A 20081-nucleotide genomic window follows, 5' to 3' on the forward strand; every position below is an offset into this window, starting at 1 on the left:
ATACTAATGAGACATATCCCTTCAAGTAGTGCACCCTATAAACAAATGACCCCCAAATGCCTTGACTATCCATTAACAACACACACATGTAGATTGAACCAACAAATTTAACTTGTTTGAAAAAATACTCAAATGGAATGCAATGATTGTCAACCATCACAAAATGGGTTTGTTCAAAAAGCCTAAGAAGCATTACAAGCTACCCACTTGAACCAACAAATATAGTGTCATACAAAGGCTTTTAAAACCTTGAAGCAAATGCAGTCGATACCTTTAAGTTCAATGTTTGCACCTTTTTTGTGTGCTTTTATAGTTTCCATACACAATTTCATGCATACATTGCACTTATTATAGCTCATAAGATTACACCTTTGAGGTATTTGATGCTTTTAAAATTTTGCAAACGTACCCAACAACTTATCTACAACTAGAATGTTTGGAAAAAGTGGATGTCCATGCCGTATTGCAAAAAGTCAATTTAGCCACTGACTTTTGCTAAGCTTTGCAACTCCCAAGACACAATCACTTTGCAACTCGAGTGCTTGCCAAAGGCTGCAAGAACACTTTTATAGAGATAAATAGTAGGCAAATAGGTAGAGATGGACCCATGGGAAACTAATTTTTGAGAGACATCTTGATTTTATTAATGAAGAAACAAATAATTTTTTTTTGCAATCAATTTGATAATTCATTTATCTCTTTAAACATCTTAATCAAAGTGAATGTGTTTTTGACATGTTCTTTATTTTTGGGTTTTCTTTACACTCTGCTTTTTGAACAAAGAAAGTCAATCCCATAGAGTGAGAGAACTTGAATAATTTTAGTGTGCTATAAAAGTTAAAGACAATGAACATATGGGAAGCAAGGAACTTGCATGTGCTTAAGCTTGCTTGAAAGAAATGACCAACCAAAAATTAAAAACAAAAATTGAGCTTTCTTAAAGTAAATTTAATAAAGGAATATTTTTTTAGCAGTGGTTGCAGATAGGGATGATATACTTAAGAACTTAGCCACAACCTTTCTTAAGATATCAAGAGCTAAAAGTATATCTACAAAACAACCTAGTAGTACTTGTTAAGTATATTTTACATCCTCTTTCACTGTTAATATGCCACAAATTTGTAAATATCTTTATCAAAAGTTAACATGTTCACGAATTAATCAATTCTTCTCCAAAACTATGTCAAGAATTGGTGGATCTCCCCAATTTGTCTGGCCTAGTATTTTGCATCAAACACCAACGCTATGTTTCACGGGAATCCACATAGTCTGGATGCATGAAAAGAAAATTGGCAGATTAAATCTTAGGTAAAAATACATTCACCTACGGTGCACATTTGAGAATATCTCTATATCATTAATGAGAGCAAATTTTCACATTAAAGTTAAGTTAGAGGATCGAAAGCTTTAATGAATAAAACACTATATTATGTTCCATGGGAATCCACACAACCTGGATGCATAAAAAGAAAATTGACAAATTAAATCTTAGGTAAAATTACACACACCTACGATGCACATTTGAGAATATTTCTATATCATTAATGAGAGCAAATTTTCACATTAAAGTTAATTTAGAGGATTGAAAGCTTCAATGAATAATTGAAGAAAACACCAAGAAAACAATGTACACACTTAAAAAAATCCTTGAAATAGAAGAAGAGCCTTACAACCTTCCCATTCAATTCTTAGAGTATCATGCTCTGCCCCATTTCCTCTTTATTAGATGTTCACCATATTAATTAAATTAAATTTCACTGACTAAAACCTTTTTCTCAATGGCTTTAGCTTAAAGATTAGGAATGGCAAGATGGCTGAAAATTTTGTCGGTGAACCATATTTAACTTCTACCTAAAATTTGTCAGGGCACTTGGGACATTCACGTGTATTCATTATTTGATATTTATACTTAACACGATAAAGCCCAATGTGGGACTCAGGTAGTGTAGGGTTAGTTTTTTGCAGGATTAGATCAACCAAAAGAAAAAGATTTATTAGCAAGCAGATCCGATCTTCAAATCTATCTAGGGAAAAATCTAGGAGCATCACAATTTCCATCCACAAGGAGCCTATGCATCTTCTTTGTCACAAACAATAGCTTCTCTCATTGCTTGGGAAGTGTTTTTAGTTGATTTCTCCCCATTTCAAACATTGCAAATTTTAGTCTGTAGGGGCAAATATGAAAAGAGGAGTCGAACTATTCACATGCAATCTTGGTGTAAGTAACTTATCATTCGCTTCAATTTGTAGTTTCAAAGTCTCCATTCATGCATAATATACTGTAGAGTCTATTTTTAGTTTCTTTGATGAAATAACTTGATATAGAAGAAAATTAAAATTAAAAATTTAAAAGAAAAAAATTGTACAAGTGAGATGAGGACATTTATAGACTGTCAAATTTAATGCTTTTAGTTTTTATTTAGAGGATTCATATATGAATATAATAAATCTAGACATAATAAATATAATATATTTTTTTGTGGAATAATGAAAAAATATTTAAAAAATTGTACAAGCGAGAGGAGGACATTTATAGACTGTCAAATTTAATGCTTTTAGTTTTTATTTAGAGGATCCATATATGAATATAATAAATCTAGACATAATAAATATAATATATATATTTTTTTGGAATAATGAAAAAATATTAAAAAATTAAAAGATTAAAGAAACGTAAACAAATAATATATTGACACAACTTCAAATGCGTGAGGAGAAACATTCAATTATTTAGAATATTCTTGGAATAGTAATTCTGTGGGGTAATGCTCGGCTGATTTTCCTTGTGTTAAAATGAATGATTTTAGGTGTTATTTTCTCAGTTGTTCTTGGCTCTGCTATGCAATTTTTGATTCCTCAAGTGTATGAAATTGGAAGCATTCGATGGTGTAGTTAAGAAACCCTGATATTCCTGATGAGCATGGTTTAATGGCAGTGGAATTTCCACAGGTTTCTTGCAGTTTCGCCGAGTCTTCAAACTGAGCTTTTAATTCAGCTCATTGATTGGGCCACCAAACATGAGAGATCAAACCAGGTATTAATTCAGGCCATTCTTCCTGAACGCCGAAATAGAGAATTTAATTTTCTTGTTTTTGGGTTAGAAGAAGAATACCTGCATCGGTGGTTATTGAAGTCAATTTCAGCATCCTTTCCTTTTGGTTTTGAATGGATAAGCGTAGTTTCGGTGAGAGCAATGATCTTGTATGCAGTTTGCCCAAAGATTGGTTAAATTTGTGGCCTCCCTCATCTTCAGGGGGTGTAGGCTATCCATTTCATTGTCTGGATTCTCAAAATTCATTGGCTTTATTTGATACCCAAGATCGTTATGACCGTCCTCTCTCTCCCCCATTGATGAGGTCTAGAGACTGGTCAAATATGCCGTTCTCCTGGTCATGCCCTTCTGCCAGGCAGGATAATCTTAAAACCACTCTTATATCTCATCTCGATGACATCTTTGACAATATAAAGAAGAATGACCACCTAGACGAGGATCAATCAGATTGTTTCCATATGATCCAAACGCCAGATGTTACAGAAACGAGCGATGCCCCGTCTTGTGATGGGATCTGTGGACTAACCTTGTGCACGGGCAACCAATGTGACAATTTCACTAGTAATGTATGCTTTGGCGATCAAGCGACCAAGCTGCCACTGTTATTCACAGACAGTGATCAAGGTATGCTCTGAGCTCTTTACCTTAAATGCTTTTGAAAAATTCCTGAACTTATCGAGCTAATTTTCACTTGCAATTAATTCAGAGCACACCGTGCTGGCAAGAATCATAAGGTGATACGGTTCAGGACACTTTTAAGGATTAAATTATGCAATTCAAAAATCTTCCTCACTTTTCTTTCCTGGAAATAAGAATACCTCCCTCAGTGCAACAAATGCTTATTCTTGGAGTGATGTAACTAACGATTATTGATGCAGCTTGTGTGGAAAAATGAGCATGCAGAATCGACAAAATATTTGTCAGCAAAGTCAAACTACTATTATGAATGAACCTAATGGTTATTAGAGCGTAGCATTCTATATGTCAAATCATTAGGCTGAGGATTGACAATGTTTATCAATGAAAAGTTCATAGTGGATCAACATCGTGCTGAGAACTAAGTTTTATACCTGAACCAATTAGGAGTAGAATGTAGCATTTTAGAAAGGCCTAATTAATAAAATTTTGGAGAGAAAGAAATGAAGTTTTATTAGTGAAAATTGAGTATCTTCACCCTGCAAATGTTTATGGCACGGTGGCATGACTAGGATTCACAGAGACTTGTCCCAAAATGTATCGGGCAGTCAAAAGCCAAAGTTGAGTCCCACGGTTAGTGTAAACTAAAGAATGAAATGTATTTCTGTAAGCTGGTTTAGCCATGGGTTGGTAGTGCAGGACGTTCTGTATTTCTGTCAGAAGGTCTATTAGGGACATTTACAGGAAAAATGGACTAAATTGACACGTGTTAGTTATGGATAAACTGCTGTCATCATTAATGCATTTCTACAATTACGGTAGAGAATTTGCATGAAAAGGTCTTTGATAGCATTTGGATTATTCTGAGGAATGGTATTTATACTTCCAAGCATCTTGCTGCACATATAAGGGAAGATAAACTTGCCAAGGGTGTCTATTAGGGAAGTTAAAGGAACTGCAATAGTTTAACTGCTAGGGAAGGTTTATCTCGTTATTATATGTCAAGACTGTGTTAGAACAATGCATTTTTAAGCATTCAAGCTCTGGTTTGGGATTGGCAATCTATACTTACAATCAAAAGGACACCTAGCATACTTTGCCAGTAATGTCGAGGGGCAATCTATAATTGCAGCTACACTCACCATGGAACTAGTGGTTTGGGTTTTAGGTTCAGCCTCATGGTCACCCCCCTCAACCTCAGGGGCATAATTAGATTCAGTACTTTCACTGTGAACCTCAACCTCATCCTTGCTCATGCCATGATAACTCATTGTGACACTGCAATAAATAATATAAATTTAAAATTTATAAGTTTATAACTCTAAAAGTTTCAGCCTAGTTTGACAAACTTGAAATTAAGATTTAAAATTTTAATGTTGAATCTTGATGACAATATGAACAATAAACAATGAACATTACAATGAATCTATGAATATGCATTTTCAGCCATGTCTATGAAATTATGGTTAAGATTAAATTTTGAAAATGAAACTTACAATTTAAAAAAAAAAGAAGGATTAGAATCCTACCTTGTGCTTGAAAAATCCTTCCTTCCTTTTCTTCTTGCTCCTTCTCACCCCTCTTGCACTTGGAGCACTTCAATCACACACTTTCACTTTTTCACTCTTTCAGTCACTCTTTTGCTCCTTTTCAACCTAGCTGTTGAATTTAGATTGTTAGAGAAAATGAGGAATTTGGAGTGTTTTATAGAGTTTACAGGGCATTGGGGGGAGAGGGGGGGCACTGGCCATTAGGGTTCAGCCTTGGGCTTTGAGGTTGAGGGAAAAAAAGAATTTTTTGTCTTTTCACATTTTTTTGCCACCCTAGGATGGGAAACTTCTATGCATCTCTAGAACAGTCGAGGGACACCTGTCCATCCTTGGGACGTCTCGAGGACATCCTGGCTGTGTCCTTATTGTCCCGGTCACGGTGACACTTTGGCGGGGGGATGTTCCCTCCCTGTCCCCTCATCTTGGGGATGTCACCATTTCTGAAACGACTTGGATTTGGGGGGGATGCGTCCTTGTGGTTCATGGGAGTTATTGGATATGGGATTGTTGGAATGTATCTAGTGTCTTCCCTCGGGATTTGTGACAAGGTTTGACAACCTCTTGTGAGATCCTTAATTGGGATGGTAGCAATTTCTTGAACATGTGCACCTTTTGGGAAAAACAACTAGCTCAACTTCTAATAAGTGATATCAAAGCGGGGTCGCAAGTTTGAATCCCCTTGGGTAATGCTGGGGGGGGGGGGGAGATTGTTGGAACATATCCAACGTCTCCCCTCAAGATTTGTGACAAGGTTTTGACAGCCTCCTGTGAGATCCTTAACGGGGATGGTAGTAGTTTCTTAAACAAGAGCACCTTTTGGAAAAAAAGGGCCAACTCAATTCCTAATAGGGACATATTAGGCCTAGCTCGAGTCCCTTTGTTTCTACAATTGTCTTGTGCATTGATTATTGTGCACTTAATAAAAAGACAATAAAAAACATGTATCCCATATTTTGGATCGATGAGTTGTTGGATGAGCCACATGGTGTAGTGTATTTTACGAACATTGATCTTTGTTTGGGATACCACTAGATTAGAGTTAGGGAGCAGCGATGAGTTGTTGGATGAGCTACATGGTGCAGTGTATTTTGCAAACATTGATCTTTGTTCGGGATACCACTCGATTAGAGTTAGGGAGCAGAATATTCACAAGATAGATTTCACGTGTCACTATAGGCACTATGAGTTCTTGGTCATGCCCTTTAGGTTGATTAATGCTCCTGCAACCTTTTAGTCTTGCATTAACCATATTTTCAACAAGCGACTATGAAAATTTCTTTTGGTGCTCTGTTGTGACATCTTCACACATCGCCCCATTGCACATGGGGACCCCCACTTTTCGCTTTTTAGAGTAGAAGTTTTGCCTAATTTCCTAGTGTTTGCCTTTGTTTATGAGAGGGTTTTTGAATTTTGAATAGGATCATGTGTTTAAAATGTCAAAACGTTAGTGTGATCCTGAGTTTTGCCTAAGTCTAGGGGTTGCCTTAGGGTTTTTGATTTATTCTTGCTAAGTGTTGAGTTTTAATTCTGCCTTGACATTTGAGTGTAAATGCATCTAAGTGTGGATCTTTTGAGCGTAAATGTGTTTTTCAACGTCCTCATTGGTGATTTTTAAGTGCCTAGGTGTTTTAGGACCTTTAGGAGTTGTTTTCTCACTCCTAAGAAGTTATTCAAGTTGATTTTGCACTTTATCCTGATAGGTTTCCTTTTGTTTCGCTCAAATTTTGGTAAATTTGCCTAAGTCCTGATGCGTTTTATTGAAAATTCTAAGTGTCCAGATGATTTTGAGTGCTTAAATTGTTAAATTCTTGATGAAAATCCATATTCTAAGGGTCAAAATGTCAAAATTCCTGATGGGAGGTGCTTTTCCCCCACATTTCCGATGACCCATGGTTTTCCCCCACTCAAAATCCCGACTGGTGGTGAATTTCCATTGGATTCCTGATGGACATCTTTTTTCCCCCTCTCAGAATCCAGACATGGGGCGATTTTCCACCAGGATGCTCAAAATTTGACTGTGGGAAATCCTCCTGATGACCCACGTTTTTCCACCAGGGCTGCGGATGACTTTGATGATGACTAAAATGATGATTCTTGATGCCTGTCGATTTTCCACCAATGCTTTTATGACAAGATTTTGAGGATTTTTATGCGGATAGTGATTCCAAACCCTAGGCGAATTTCCATTGGGGATGATTTTGACAATTTTGAGTCCGGATAACTATCCAGACAGGGGTCGATTTTCCCCCAAGGTGATTTTTTTGTGCTAAGTGGCAAGTTTGAATCGAAATTTTCACTCTAGACATAAATCGATTTTCCCCTAATGGTCAATTTTGATCTAATTTTTGAAATATTTTAATAAATTGACCCCACACTTAATTGTTTTTACAAATGATGACGATTATTTAAAAAATAAAAACAATTAATAAATGATTTGCAAGTATTAAATGATTTTCACCTTCTAGAAGCAAATCGATTTTCCCCAGGCAAGTATAAGTATCAAGGTTTTATCCCACATTGCTTGTGTGGTGAAGTTTCAAGGTGAAATGTGTTGAAGTATGCTTGCCCAACATTAAAATATTACTATAAGTGCTGATTGTGACAGCTAAGTGGCAGTTTGAAAACATTTTAGTCGCTGCCTGGAAGTTTCCCAGCTAGGCGATTTTGATTAAAGTGTCATTTTGACACCATTTTCTGAGTTGGAGTTGCAGATTGGAAGGTTTACACACCTGGGCGCTGCCATTGGAGGGAGGTTACGGCAAGTTTGTGGATGTTCATGCTACATTGGGCGATTTGGTAGGGTGGCACCATGATTGGGAGTGCCATGATTTTGTTTGGTGGCTGATCATTTTACTTTGTGGGGTGATTTTATTGGTTTTTCTGAGTTTCATTGATGCCAAGGGGCTGCCATTGCACTTAAATCTGAGTTATACTCCATGGTTGGGCGCTATTGTGGGTGATTCTAATCACCATTGTTGCTGACCATTGACTGGAATGTGCATTCTCAGACCTGATTTTCATTTCCAGCCTTAGGCGATTTGTTGGGAGGCCATTTTAGGGTGGTTTGGAGGCATTTTCTGAGTACACCATTGCTGGTGTGAAGTCTGAAACTCCATTCTCAGGTTGTCTTCAGACTTATTCTTCATTTCCGGCCACTTCTACACTTGGGAAATTTCACTTGTGCATCATCCCTATGAGTTTTTTGGGCATTTGCTGGAGCCTCCATTGTTGATCTAAGTCTGAAACTTCACTTCTAGATTTGTCTTCAGACTTAGATATTCATTAACAGCCCTTTGTTTGTACCCCAGATTTGACAATCTTCACTTTGGGAAGGTAAAATCCATCAAATACAAGTGTTTCCTATGACCGAGACAAGTTTAAATGATTGATTTATTCAAGTTGCAGGTTGTCTTCAGACATTGGGCAGCCATTGTTGGACCTTGGAAGGGTGTCTTCAGACTTTAAGAAGTAAAAATCAGACTTTTCCACACCCTTTTCCAAGCATTGTGGTATACTTCCTGTTGCAAGGTGTGCGCCTTTGGTCTCCTTGTGCTGTGCAGCGCAATGCTCGAGTTTGTGACATGGCTTAACCGCCTCTTGTGGATTCTATAAGTCTAGTGGTTGTATCGGGGATTAATAGGTCGATCTTTTGGTGCAACGGCAACCACCCTTGTAACAAGTGGTATCAAAGCTTGGTCACAGTTTCAAACCCCTCACTTGCAACAATCTGCTGATCACTTTTGAATACTTGCCAATTTGCTTGATTGTTTGGGACAAGAGGCCTCACAACAAGCCTGATGTGTTGTTCCTTCTCGCTTGCAACATGCGCTAGTATGTCGAACTGAGCACCAACCGCTGCAAGCCTATTAGCATGCTTGTTCTGACTTCTAGGAATACTCTGGATGTTGAAGGCCTTGAATCATTCAATCAGATCCCAACCCCCGTGTTTGTATGATTTGAGTAGGTTGTTCTTTGTTATACTTTGAGCTCGGATATGATTAACAACCAATTCACTATCTCCAAATACTTGCAAAGATCTGATCTTTTTGTTTTGTGCAAGTTGGAGGCCTTGGATCAAGGCTTCATACTCAACGACATTGTTGGTGCAACCAAACTGAAGCTTAAAAGGGAAGAAATTTTTTTCTTGCTTAGGAGAAATAAGCATCACACCAGCATTTGCATCGTTTTTATTTCTTCAACTATCAAAAAATATGCTCCATAACCCCTCTGAATCTCCTTGTGTCTTGATGAGGTTAGGGATAGGAGTATCCTCTTCATGGATACAATAGGTACCAAGCCCAGTCTCTTCGGTTTCAGCTAATGGGTCAAACTGAAAAGCATTGGCCCATTCGTCCAGCAAACAATCAGGGACCTCTTGCAAAAGAGTAGCAGGCTCATGGACAGTACACTCTTCCCCGTCTTCGTGCAAAGTGCAATTCATGTTTATAGGGCTAGGGGTGTAGGGCTCAATGTGGTTTTGCGCAATGGGCTCTGCCCTTATGGTAACCTTGGTACCATACCTTGTTCGAAATGGCATGTGGGACCAATCAGAAGACAAGTATCCACCTATCTTGGCGGTGAAGTCTCTAGACATACAGATGGCAAAGAAGGCAGGAAGGTCGATGATTGATATGTCTTACAAGACAGTGCAACCAGGGCATGCATGCAATGTCAACTTCAAATTTTTAACAACCCCTACTGTCTTAATAGAAGTGCCATCCAATTAGACCACCCCTTTAGTCACAGGTTCATATTCTATGCCAAGAAGAAGATCAACTACCTTCTTAGGGATGACTGAGCTACTAGCTCCTGAATCTATCATGCAGTTGTGAACTAAGTTATCCCCTATGATTAAAGAGAGATAAAAGGGGGGAGGCTTGCTGATTTTGCTTGAATTTTCTTCCTCCTTGGGCTGTACCAAACTGGTGGAGACTGCCTTCCTGCTGACTGCTGCCTCATCACCTGACTGGGTGATGTCCTTCAGTGCCTCCTTGAGCAAATCCCTTTGAGATGGGATGGAAAGGGCCTCCCACATAGCGACATTGAGGTTGGCCTTCTTCATCTGATCTACAATATTGAAAGGAACACCAGTGATGGCCCCTTTGAGGCTACAAGGTCTACCTTTGCTCTTTGGACGACTCGGGCCTCCTCTTGCCTCCTGCTCCCTTGCATAGTATTTTGGCTTGTATCCTGGACAACTACATTGGGCATTGGAGCTTGGGCTGATGTTGAAGGTGGGACAACCTCCATGGCTCTCTTCTTTGATCTCGTATAACTCACCATTTGTTTGGTTCAAACCACATAATTCTGCCTCCTGCCAATTGACAAAGGTAGAATCTCCTTGCAAGTGAGCCTGATTGCCAACACTAGGCTGATTTGGGTCATGTTGTTGGCCAGAGGTGGTTGGCTCATCTTGCACCACTAAGGCTTGGACAAACTCTCCATTTTGGCATGCACCTTGGTTGTGTGGCTGATTGCATGGTTGACGCCAATCTTGCTCTTGGGCGAGGTTGTTTTGCATTGGAACTGTTGCTTTTGAGTTGCTTGTAGCTATGGGGTTCACACCATTCAAAGGCCTAGCGTTGCTCCATCGGTTTTGCCCTTGAAAGGGTGGCCTATTCTACTGATAGTTCTGATTTTGTGCTTGATAAGGTCTGCTATGCTGGGCTTGTTGCCTCTTTTTAGTGTCACCAACTCATTGCCAAAGCTTTGCAATAGAGTCATGACTTCATGGAGCTACCTCATTAGAGGATGCAGAGGATGTGGATGGTTGACCTGTAGGTGCCATGGGGATAGGAGCCAAGGTGGGTTGTTGAGTAGGAGCTTCAGGGAAGAGAGGCATTGGAGGTCTTGGAGCAATCTTCCTAGCCTGTATCAAACAATTTTTTGCCTTTATGGCCATGTCATATGCATCCGGTAGGGAGGCTCCACCCATTGATTGTATCATGACAGCTATATCGCTGTTGAAAGCTCTCAGATAATACAAGAAGGCATGATTTGGAGATGGCTTCACTAGAGTAGGAATTCTATTGCATGTCTTTTGCAATCTAAAATTGAAATCTCCAATGAACTCATGAGGTGCCCTCTTTATTGTAGTCAATTGCTCCACAAGTGATAGGTGATCACTTTTGTCTTCGAAATGGTTGCACAACTTTTCCCCTAATTAATCCCAATTGTGAACTGGGCTAGACGACAACCCTCTATACCACTGCAAAGCTTTTCCTTTCAAAGATGTGGCTAAGAGCCTGACAGCAACATCATCTTGAGTGACATTATGGATGGAGCAGATGTTCGCAATGTCTTGAATATGCTCAATGGGGGTAGTAGCTGTTTCACCAGTGAAGTATGGTATATTCTTTAATGCAGCCACTGGTATATCATTCCATTGGGTCAAAATAAGAGGACTTCCCCCATTGAAGGTAATAAAAACCTAATTTCTGGCCATGTGAAACAATGGTCTATTGATATGAGTGGTGGGAGCCCTAGATAGTAATGGTCTTGTAAATGGAGGGGTAGAACGAGACCTAGGTGATGGGGTGTTTACAACCTTGACCCCCCTGATTGGTGACAATGAAGGTCTACCTCTCCACCTTTTAGAGCCTGAAGATGAGAGTTCTACAAATTGGAAGCTACCTCTAGAAGACGCCCTTATATGAATTCTGGGTATGAAATCAGCAACAAGTCATGAACATGAGACTGGACTTGTGAGCAGAGTCGCCAAGTGATTGAAGATGATTGCCTCTAAAGGCTGAGACACTAAGAACAATATTGAATCCTTAGCATGTAAATCGAAAGTAAGTCCCACCGGGCGTGCCAAAAACTGTTATCACAAAAGCTTGCACCCTTGCTGAGTTATCAACTCAGCAACCTTGTGAAACATGGAAACAACCCCGAAGTGTGGGACCTTGCGCAAGGGGGTTGAATCTCTGGAGAAGGCCAGCTTCCTTCTCAATCCAAGTACAAATGTTGAACCAACTCAACACTCCAAATCTTACTTCTAAACCTATCCTAACAGCTTGCAGAGGAAAAGGGAAGAGAGAAATGCTTAAAATGAAAGGAGGTGATGCACGAAGATAAGAGATGTTTCTCTCCCCACCTAAAATGGCACAAAGAATCAACTGAAATCCCCAAGAGATGCACAAACTTTAGTTGCACGAATGACCTTAACGCACGTATGGAGGTTAAGACTTGCTGAATGTCAAGAGGGGAGAAGGTTTCCTACAAGTCACACCCAGAAATAGGTTAACACAACATATATGTGAAAGAAAGCCACAAACATACACTTACAATGAAGGTAAGAACACATACACAACATGCATAAGTTGAAGTAAGGCAAGAAGGATGATTTAAATTCATTATAAGGCCAATGGACAAACGTACAGTTGCAGAAATGCAAGATAAATATGTCTTTAAGAGAAGTGAAAGAGCATAGAGTAGCTCAAGCCAGCAGGGAGAGAACCCTTTACAATGAGGCATAACAGCCTTATATAGAAAACTGGTGGCAAGAGTTGTTGGAGCATTAAAAGCCTGAGTGTTGATCACACCATCTAGAAGTGTTGCAAGCCGGAAGGAAGTTGGGAAGACTTTAGAAACACAGGTTACCGAAGTTGGGAAGACTTAGGCTTGGGATTTCGGAACTTTGGGATTCTGGAGTTTCGGGGGAGAGAAAAGGAGACTAAGGAAAGGAACTTCGGAACCTCGCGGTTCCGGAGAAGAGAAGAAGAGGCTAAGGAAGGAACTTTGGAACCTCGGGGTTCCGGAGTTCCGGGGAAGAGAAGAAGAGGCTAAGGAAGGAACTTCGGAACCTCAGGGTTCTGGAGTTCCGGGGAGGAGAAGAAGAGGCTTAGGAACTTGGGAACTTGGGATTTCCGGAGTTTCGGCCAGACAACACTTCATACCTCATAATTCCATTGCTTTCTCCTTGATCCAACTGGGGCAGCGCTGCTCCATGGAACATATCTCCGATCGGTTCTCACTGATGGACCAAGGGTGTCATAAAATGACAACATTTTTGGCGACCTTTGCGGGATGCTTGCCTGCTAAGCATAAGGTCTAGAAGCCTTGAGCATGCATTGGGCATTGAGTCATTGAAAAGACCCAAAACATGTGTGCGCCATCACTTGGAGGGAAACTGTAAACTAGAGCGCACACCCTCTTAAGGAGAATGCGGCAGGTGCACAAGCACTTATGAAAGCAAAAAACAACTTTTAGTCTAATATTTACATAGTCATAAACACCCTCTTTAGAAGCAGAGTTTGAGATGAATCCCATTCACTGGGATTGGAAGAACTTCGCCATCAAGCCTGGAGAGATGAAAGGCATTGGCCTCCTTGCAACTAGCGATGACATATGGACCACTCCAGATAGCGTCAAATTTGGAGTGTCGCCCAACTTTGGCTCTGTCTGCATCCCACTTTAGAACTAGATCTCCCTCTTTGAAGACCCTATTAGTAGCCTTTTTGTCAAAAACTCTCTTGACCTGTTCTTGATGAGTTGAGCGTATGCATAGTCCGACCTCTAATCTCTTCCAGCTTCATTAGCTCAGCTAGCCTTACTGTCATGGCATCATTCTCTGTCAATTCTAGCTGATGTCTTAGTTCAAGAGAGGGTAACTCTAGGGAAGTTGGAAGTCTTGCTTCTTTCCCATATACTAGCATGAAGGGGGAGTTACTGATCGCCCTCTTAGGTGTGATCCTGTCAGCCCATAAGGCTGTCCTCAACTTAGTATGCCACGACCTTTGGTTGTCTTCAATCGTCCTTTTGATTATCCTGATGAGGTTCTTGTTGGAAGATTCAGCTAAGCCATTACCCTGAGGGTAATAATTGGATGACGTCTTTAAGTATACACCATGCTTAACTGCCCAAGAACTGTTTTGAGTTCCAACGAATGCCTTGGCATTATCTGATATGATGGTGGAGGGGACACCGAATCTTGTCACAATTCCATCAAGGAATTCCAATGCCGAGGCTTCAATGGCATCCCTCAATGCAACTGGCTCTGTCCACCTAGTGAAGTAGTTTGTTGCGGCCAAGATCCAATTGTGGCCAGCACTAGAAGGTGGATTTATCATGCCAATGAAGTCTAAACCCCATTGTGCGAATGGTTGATCTGCTCGGATGGGGTGAAGAGGTAGGGCAACTGCTCTTTGCTTTCCAGAGAAGAAAGCACATTTCTTGCAATTCTTCACCCATCTATGTGATTCATTGAATAAGGATGGCTAGTAATAACCAACCCTCTTTATTTTGATAGCTGTAGTCCTTTCAGAGAAGTGGCCCCCTGAAGAACCATCATGAAATTCTTCTAACAATCTGCTGACTTGATTTTGCTCAATACATCTTAACAAGACTCCATTAGAGTCTCTTCGAAAGAGGGTGCCATCCACTAAGACATAGGGAATGGACTGCAACCTGAAATGCCTTCTTTTGGTCATGTCTAGACCTTGGGGGCATCTATCTTCCATTAAGAAGGTGGTCATGTCACTTACCCAATTGAATTGAGTGTCGTTGCTAGTTGGTTGATCCTCTTGTAACACAAGGGCAACCTCTGAAGTAGTCTCAGAAGATGAGACAAGCCGTTCACATAGGCCCCTGCCTCTTACAAGCTTGGTGATCTTGATGTTGATGTCGTATTCCATGACCTTGGTTATCCACCCAACCCTCTTCTCACTGATGTCCTTGTTTAGAAGGAAATCCTTGACACTTGCATGTGGAACTGTTGTGACGTATTCACACATCGCCCCATTGCAAATGGGGACCCCTACCTTTTTGCTTTCTAGGGTTAGTTTTCTTGGTCTTCTAGGTTCTTGTCTATTGACCTTTTGCATTTGAAGGGTCGCCAGGGGGCTCATTAGGGTAGTAGGCTCTGCTTGAGTCAGGTGGATCTCCTCAAGAGGTCAGGTCAATTGAGTGATTAGGGGTAATTTAGATCATTCCTAGGGTGTTTTTTGTGTACTATCTGGTCACACTTCAAGTTGCTAAATCAAACCTTGGTTGAATGCATAATGTCCTCCTAGGTCCCATCCCTTACATCAAGGGTCCAGAGCGAATTCGCCTTGAGAAGTCGGGAATGTCATTCTGATCCTCAAATGTCCTGAAATTTGGCTGTCTGGAATGTCTTCTTGATCCTGAAATTCGACAAGTCTGGAAAATTGAAGAATCCTCCAAAAACTAGATTTTGCATTATAACTCTTGGAGGTCCGAAACCACTCTCAAACATCCTAACAATATATATGGAATATAACTTAAAGTATAAGTTCTTTCTTATACTTAAATGTTATATTCCATATATGATTCCTGACGGAGAGGCTAAAATGTCAAAATTCACTCCTGACCCTTCCAAAGGGTCCAGAGCGAATTCCTCTATAAGACACTCTACATTGCCCAAAGCTATGAACTAATCCATGTCCCAGGTATTATTGAAGGCAATTCACTTGTTTGAATGAAGAAATGTGGGAAATGGAGTCAGAAATCAACCCAAAATGCAAATTTCGCTCCTGACCCTTCCAATGGGTCCAAAGCGAAATTCCCAAAATCTTCTTTTTCTCCCAATTTTGTGTCAAGCCAAGTGTGGATCAAGGTGAATTAAGATTGGAGATACCACTAGGTATGCCTTTGAATAGCTTGTGACCACCAAATGTGAAGGAATTGAGCTATAACTTGAATTTCGCTCCTGACCCTTCCAAAGGGTCCAGAGCAAAATTCTCTATAGGTCCTGTCTTTGGCTATGATTTGGAGCGAATTTCTCCTTTCAGGCCTTCTTAGGGGTCAAACAAGTGTTGCCTTCATGAGAGAGGGATCCAAAGTTGAGTGTCAAAGGAAAACAAGGTATGAAGAATGAATCTAGGTGAAGGAAAACAAGCAAATCTAGAATTTCGCTCCTGACCCTTCCAAAGGGTCCAGAGCGAAATTCCCAAAATCACCTAGTTTGCCCATGATTGAGATTAAGAGATGGATTCCTAGGCCTTGGTGGAGAGAGGGCTAGCATGTGCTTGTCTTGGGAGGCATTTTGGAGTAGAGAAATGATAGAATGTCCTAGAATGTGAATTTCGCTCCTGACCCTTCCAAAGGGTCCAAAGTGAAATTCTTAAAACCTCTATTTTGCTCCAATTTTGCATCAAACTTAGTGTTGATTGAGATTAAAGGCATCCTTAGACATGCATTTGAGCAAGTTGTGGTTACAAAATGTGAAGATTTTGTCCTAAAATGCAAATTTCGCTCCTGACCCTTCCAAAGGGTCCAGAGTGAAATTCCTTATAGGTCTTGTCCTTGGCCAAGGTCTAAAGCGAAATCCTTCTTTTTAGTCTTTTTGGGGGTCAAGTCAATGATGTCTTCAGGAGTAAGCGATTCAAAGGTCAAGTGAAGTTCAAAGCTGAAGGAATGTGAATTAAGCCTAAAATGCAAAATTTCGCTCCTGACCCTTCCAAAGGGTCCAGAGCGAAATTCCTAGGAGGTCTAATATTTTGCCTAGGTCCTTGAGCAAAACCTATTCCTAGGCAAAATTTTGGAGGAGAATGACTTGATCTTGGTAAGGTAATATTGAAAAGGAGGTCTGATTGAGCAAAGTAGCAAATTTCGCTCCTGACCCTTCCAAAGGGTCCAGAGCGAAATTCTTATAGGGCCTATCCCTGGGGAGGATCCTAAAGCAAATTCCATTTTGATCCCTTTTTGTTAATGATTTAAGGTAAAAGTGCTATGACCAGGATAAATATATTATCTGTCCTTGATCACCTTTTGGTTTGTTTTGCAGATGGAAGAAAATCAGGCCAGGACAAGGACGACCTATTCTAAGCCCATCATCATCAAGGACGTTCCAAAGGCATGGAGGACTCAAGATGCTTCTAAAGCGTTGGAAGGCTACAAGTGTTTGAGGAGTTCCAGGCTATCCTCAAAAGACTCCATTCTACCACACAAAGGAACCACTTAATGACAGAGAAGGAGGACCTTACAAGCTCTTCAAAGCAATGTGAGCCACCAGAGAAGAAAGAAATGACTTGACAGTGAGGAGGCCTCATCAAGCACATGGAAGTTTAAGAGGTACATCTTTCTTTGCATCAAGAACAGAGGAGGATCAACCAAGATACAAACGTCAGACAAGGTGGCATCCCAGTCACTTTTCCTCTAGTCGGATTGGTCCACCTCAGCATGTCCAGATTCAATGTACCTGACTCATCGGGGATGACACAAATTTCGGTGTACCTACCCCTGCTTCCTATTGGTCCACACTCATTGAATGTGATTTTCTCATTGGCTAGAGGAGTTTGTTGTAACAAACCCTAATTAGGGTTTTTCATCTTGTAATCCTAGCCATTGATTCTAAGTCAATCAGAGCCATCAATTTGTAAAGGGCTCTCCATATAAAGCCTTGGCTCCTCATTTGTAAGGGTTAATAGTCAGAGAATAGTTAGGAGTTAGCAAAAGAGAGATAGTCAATAATTAGTAGCTCAATATTAGATAGCATTTTAGAGTAGAGTAGAAAGAGAAGGCAAAGATCCAAGACATTGTTGCAAAAGACATGTAAACTTCATTGAAGGAATGGTGAATTCTCTGTGTCGATTCTACAATTTGAATGGTCTCTATACTTCTCAAATTTAATTTCATGTTATTAGATGAATGGAAGAAATTTGTATGATCAATGGTGAAATTTGTATATCCATACTACTAGCGGTTTGTTGATTGCAAGCTTGCCTTGCGTAGTCAACTGGAATCATTCAACTTAAGCTTAACTTCAATTATCGCTTTTTCATTGATATGCATCAACCTGACGGTGTTTATGCTTGTAGCGGTGATCTGAACATCATAAAGCTATCCTTAGAAGATCGCACTAACCTTGTGGAGATGATCATAGCATGTCAAAGCAAGACTTAGTTAGAGTTTCATCAAAGGTCATCCATTGCTCCTACATTCTTAGTGTTAGAATTAGATTCCTCTCCAACCCTTATCCTTTTTTCCCTTTTTTAAAAATCAAGGATCAGTAAAGACCCACGTTCCAGTGATATTCAAGTAAATCAGACGCTCAGGTCATCAAATGTAAGTCCCCTTGTGATTCCAGCAAAATCACATCATACCGCAAGAGTTTATCCACACGTAGAGACCCTACATATCAGAACCTTGGAGTTGTTCTGATTGATCCTTCGACGAGATCTTCAACAGTCGGGGAAGCTTTGTTCAAGAGAGGATAAGATACCTTGGTATTTTATTCTGTGTTTGCATGTGCATGAAAAACACATCAACAGGAACTAAGAGCTGGATCATGTTGTTAGACAACATGTGTTTGAACTTTTTTAATGCCCTTACAACAATGAGGACATGCTTCTCTACATAGCTATACTTCAGCTCATAATCTTTTAACCCCTCACTAAAGAAGGCAATAGGGTGCTCCAAATTATCATTGTTCAGTTGTGTTAGGGCAACTGAGATGCTGGATTCTCCTCTGAAGGTATAGAGGATAAAATCCCTTTCATAGTTAGGGTTGACAAGGGTAGGGGCCTGAGCAATTGTTTGTTTAATCTCTTCAAAACCGGTCCTCCCCTCCTTGGTCCAACTAAAAACCAAATTTTTCTTCAACATGGAGGTGAGGGGTTTTACTGTGGTGGCAAGGTTGGGTATGAACCTCCTCACAAAGTTGATCCTACCAAGGAAACTTTGCAATCCCTTCTTGTGATTGGGGAGTGGGAGAGAAAGGATAACCTCCACTCGCTTTAGGTCAATGGTCAAGCCATCTTTGGATACAATGTGTCCTAGCAATCTTCCTTGATCAGTAGCAAATACACACTTGCTAGGGTTCAAGGACACACCATACTCCCTGCATTTTATGAACACTTGCTCAAGATGACCAAGATGGTCAGCTGCATGCTTTGAATAAACAGTTATGTCCTCAAGGTATATAAGCACAAACTTTGCTAATACACCCTTGAAAGCCATGTCCATTGCTCTTTGAAACGTGGCACCTGCATTGGTTAGCCCAAAAGGCATCTTGCAATAAGCATAGGTACCCCACTTAGTAGTAAATGCAGTCTTGTATTGGTCTGATTCTTGGACTAAAATTTGATTGTACCCTGAATACCCATCCAAGAATGAAAATCTTTCTGAGCCACTGACCCTTTCGAGAATTTGCTCCATGGAGGGAAGGGGATAATGATCCTTGAGAGAGGCTCTATTAAGGTCCCTAAAGTCTACACATAGTGTGATCTCCCCATTCTTCTTCCTTACAGGGACAAGGTTGGCCACCCAGGAGGAGTGCTTGATAGGGAAGATGATATTGGCTTCTATGAGCTTGGTTGACTCCTTCCTCATTAGTGGCTCAATCTTGGGGTTTATTGGCCTTTGCTTCTGTCTATTTGGCTTTGCATCCGGGTTTAGCTCTATAGTATGCTGGGCTAAGCTAGGGTCAAAACCCTTAAAATCTTCATAGGTCCAAGCAACTATGTCATCATATTTTTGACAAAGCTCAACAAAGGCCTCTTGTTTGGTTGAGGAACATACCTTGCCCAAGTTTAGAGACCTACCCTCGGCAACAACAACTAGCTTGTAATCACCCTTCTTTGCAGCCAGGTTCATCATCTTTTTCAATTGATCATTCGAGTTGAAAATGCCCTCCAAGGTAACCAAACCTTTAGGCAACTTGTTGGAGTTGAGTTGCATGATTTGATCTCTATACTGGTCTTGCAGCTTAGACTAATTTTTAACAGAAAATTCTGCTTCATTTTGCAAGAAATTAACAATCTGCTGATCACTTTTGAATACTTGCCAATTTGCCTGATTGTCTAGGACAACAGGCCTCACAACAAGCCTGATGTGTTGTTCCTTCTTGCTTGCAACATGCGCTGGTATGTCGAACTGAGCAC

General features: G+C 40.3%; 1 protein-coding gene across 4 annotated transcripts in view; it reads left to right on the forward strand.

Moving 5' to 3' along the window:
* Nucleotides 1-2752: 2752 nt before the first annotated feature.
* LOC131075709 (uncharacterized) overlaps nt 2753-20081 on the forward strand; it is a 101356-nt gene continuing 84027 nt past the window's right edge. For 2 of the 4 annotated variants that reach the window (XM_058012584.2, XM_058012588.2), the window contains exon 1: nt 2753-3676. In XM_058012584.2, the coding sequence (XP_057868567.1) occupies nt 3166-3676 (511 nt within the window). In that variant the 5' untranslated portion in view covers nt 2753-3165. The remainder of the gene's footprint in view (nt 3677-20081) is intronic. The other 2 variants (XM_058012598.2, XM_058012592.2) reach the window with 1 other exon arrangement.

This window comes from Cryptomeria japonica, chromosome 10, assembly GCF_030272615.1.
Source record: "Cryptomeria japonica chromosome 10, Sugi_1.0, whole genome shotgun sequence".
Taxonomy (NCBI): domain Eukaryota; kingdom Viridiplantae; phylum Streptophyta; class Pinopsida; order Cupressales; family Cupressaceae; genus Cryptomeria; species Cryptomeria japonica.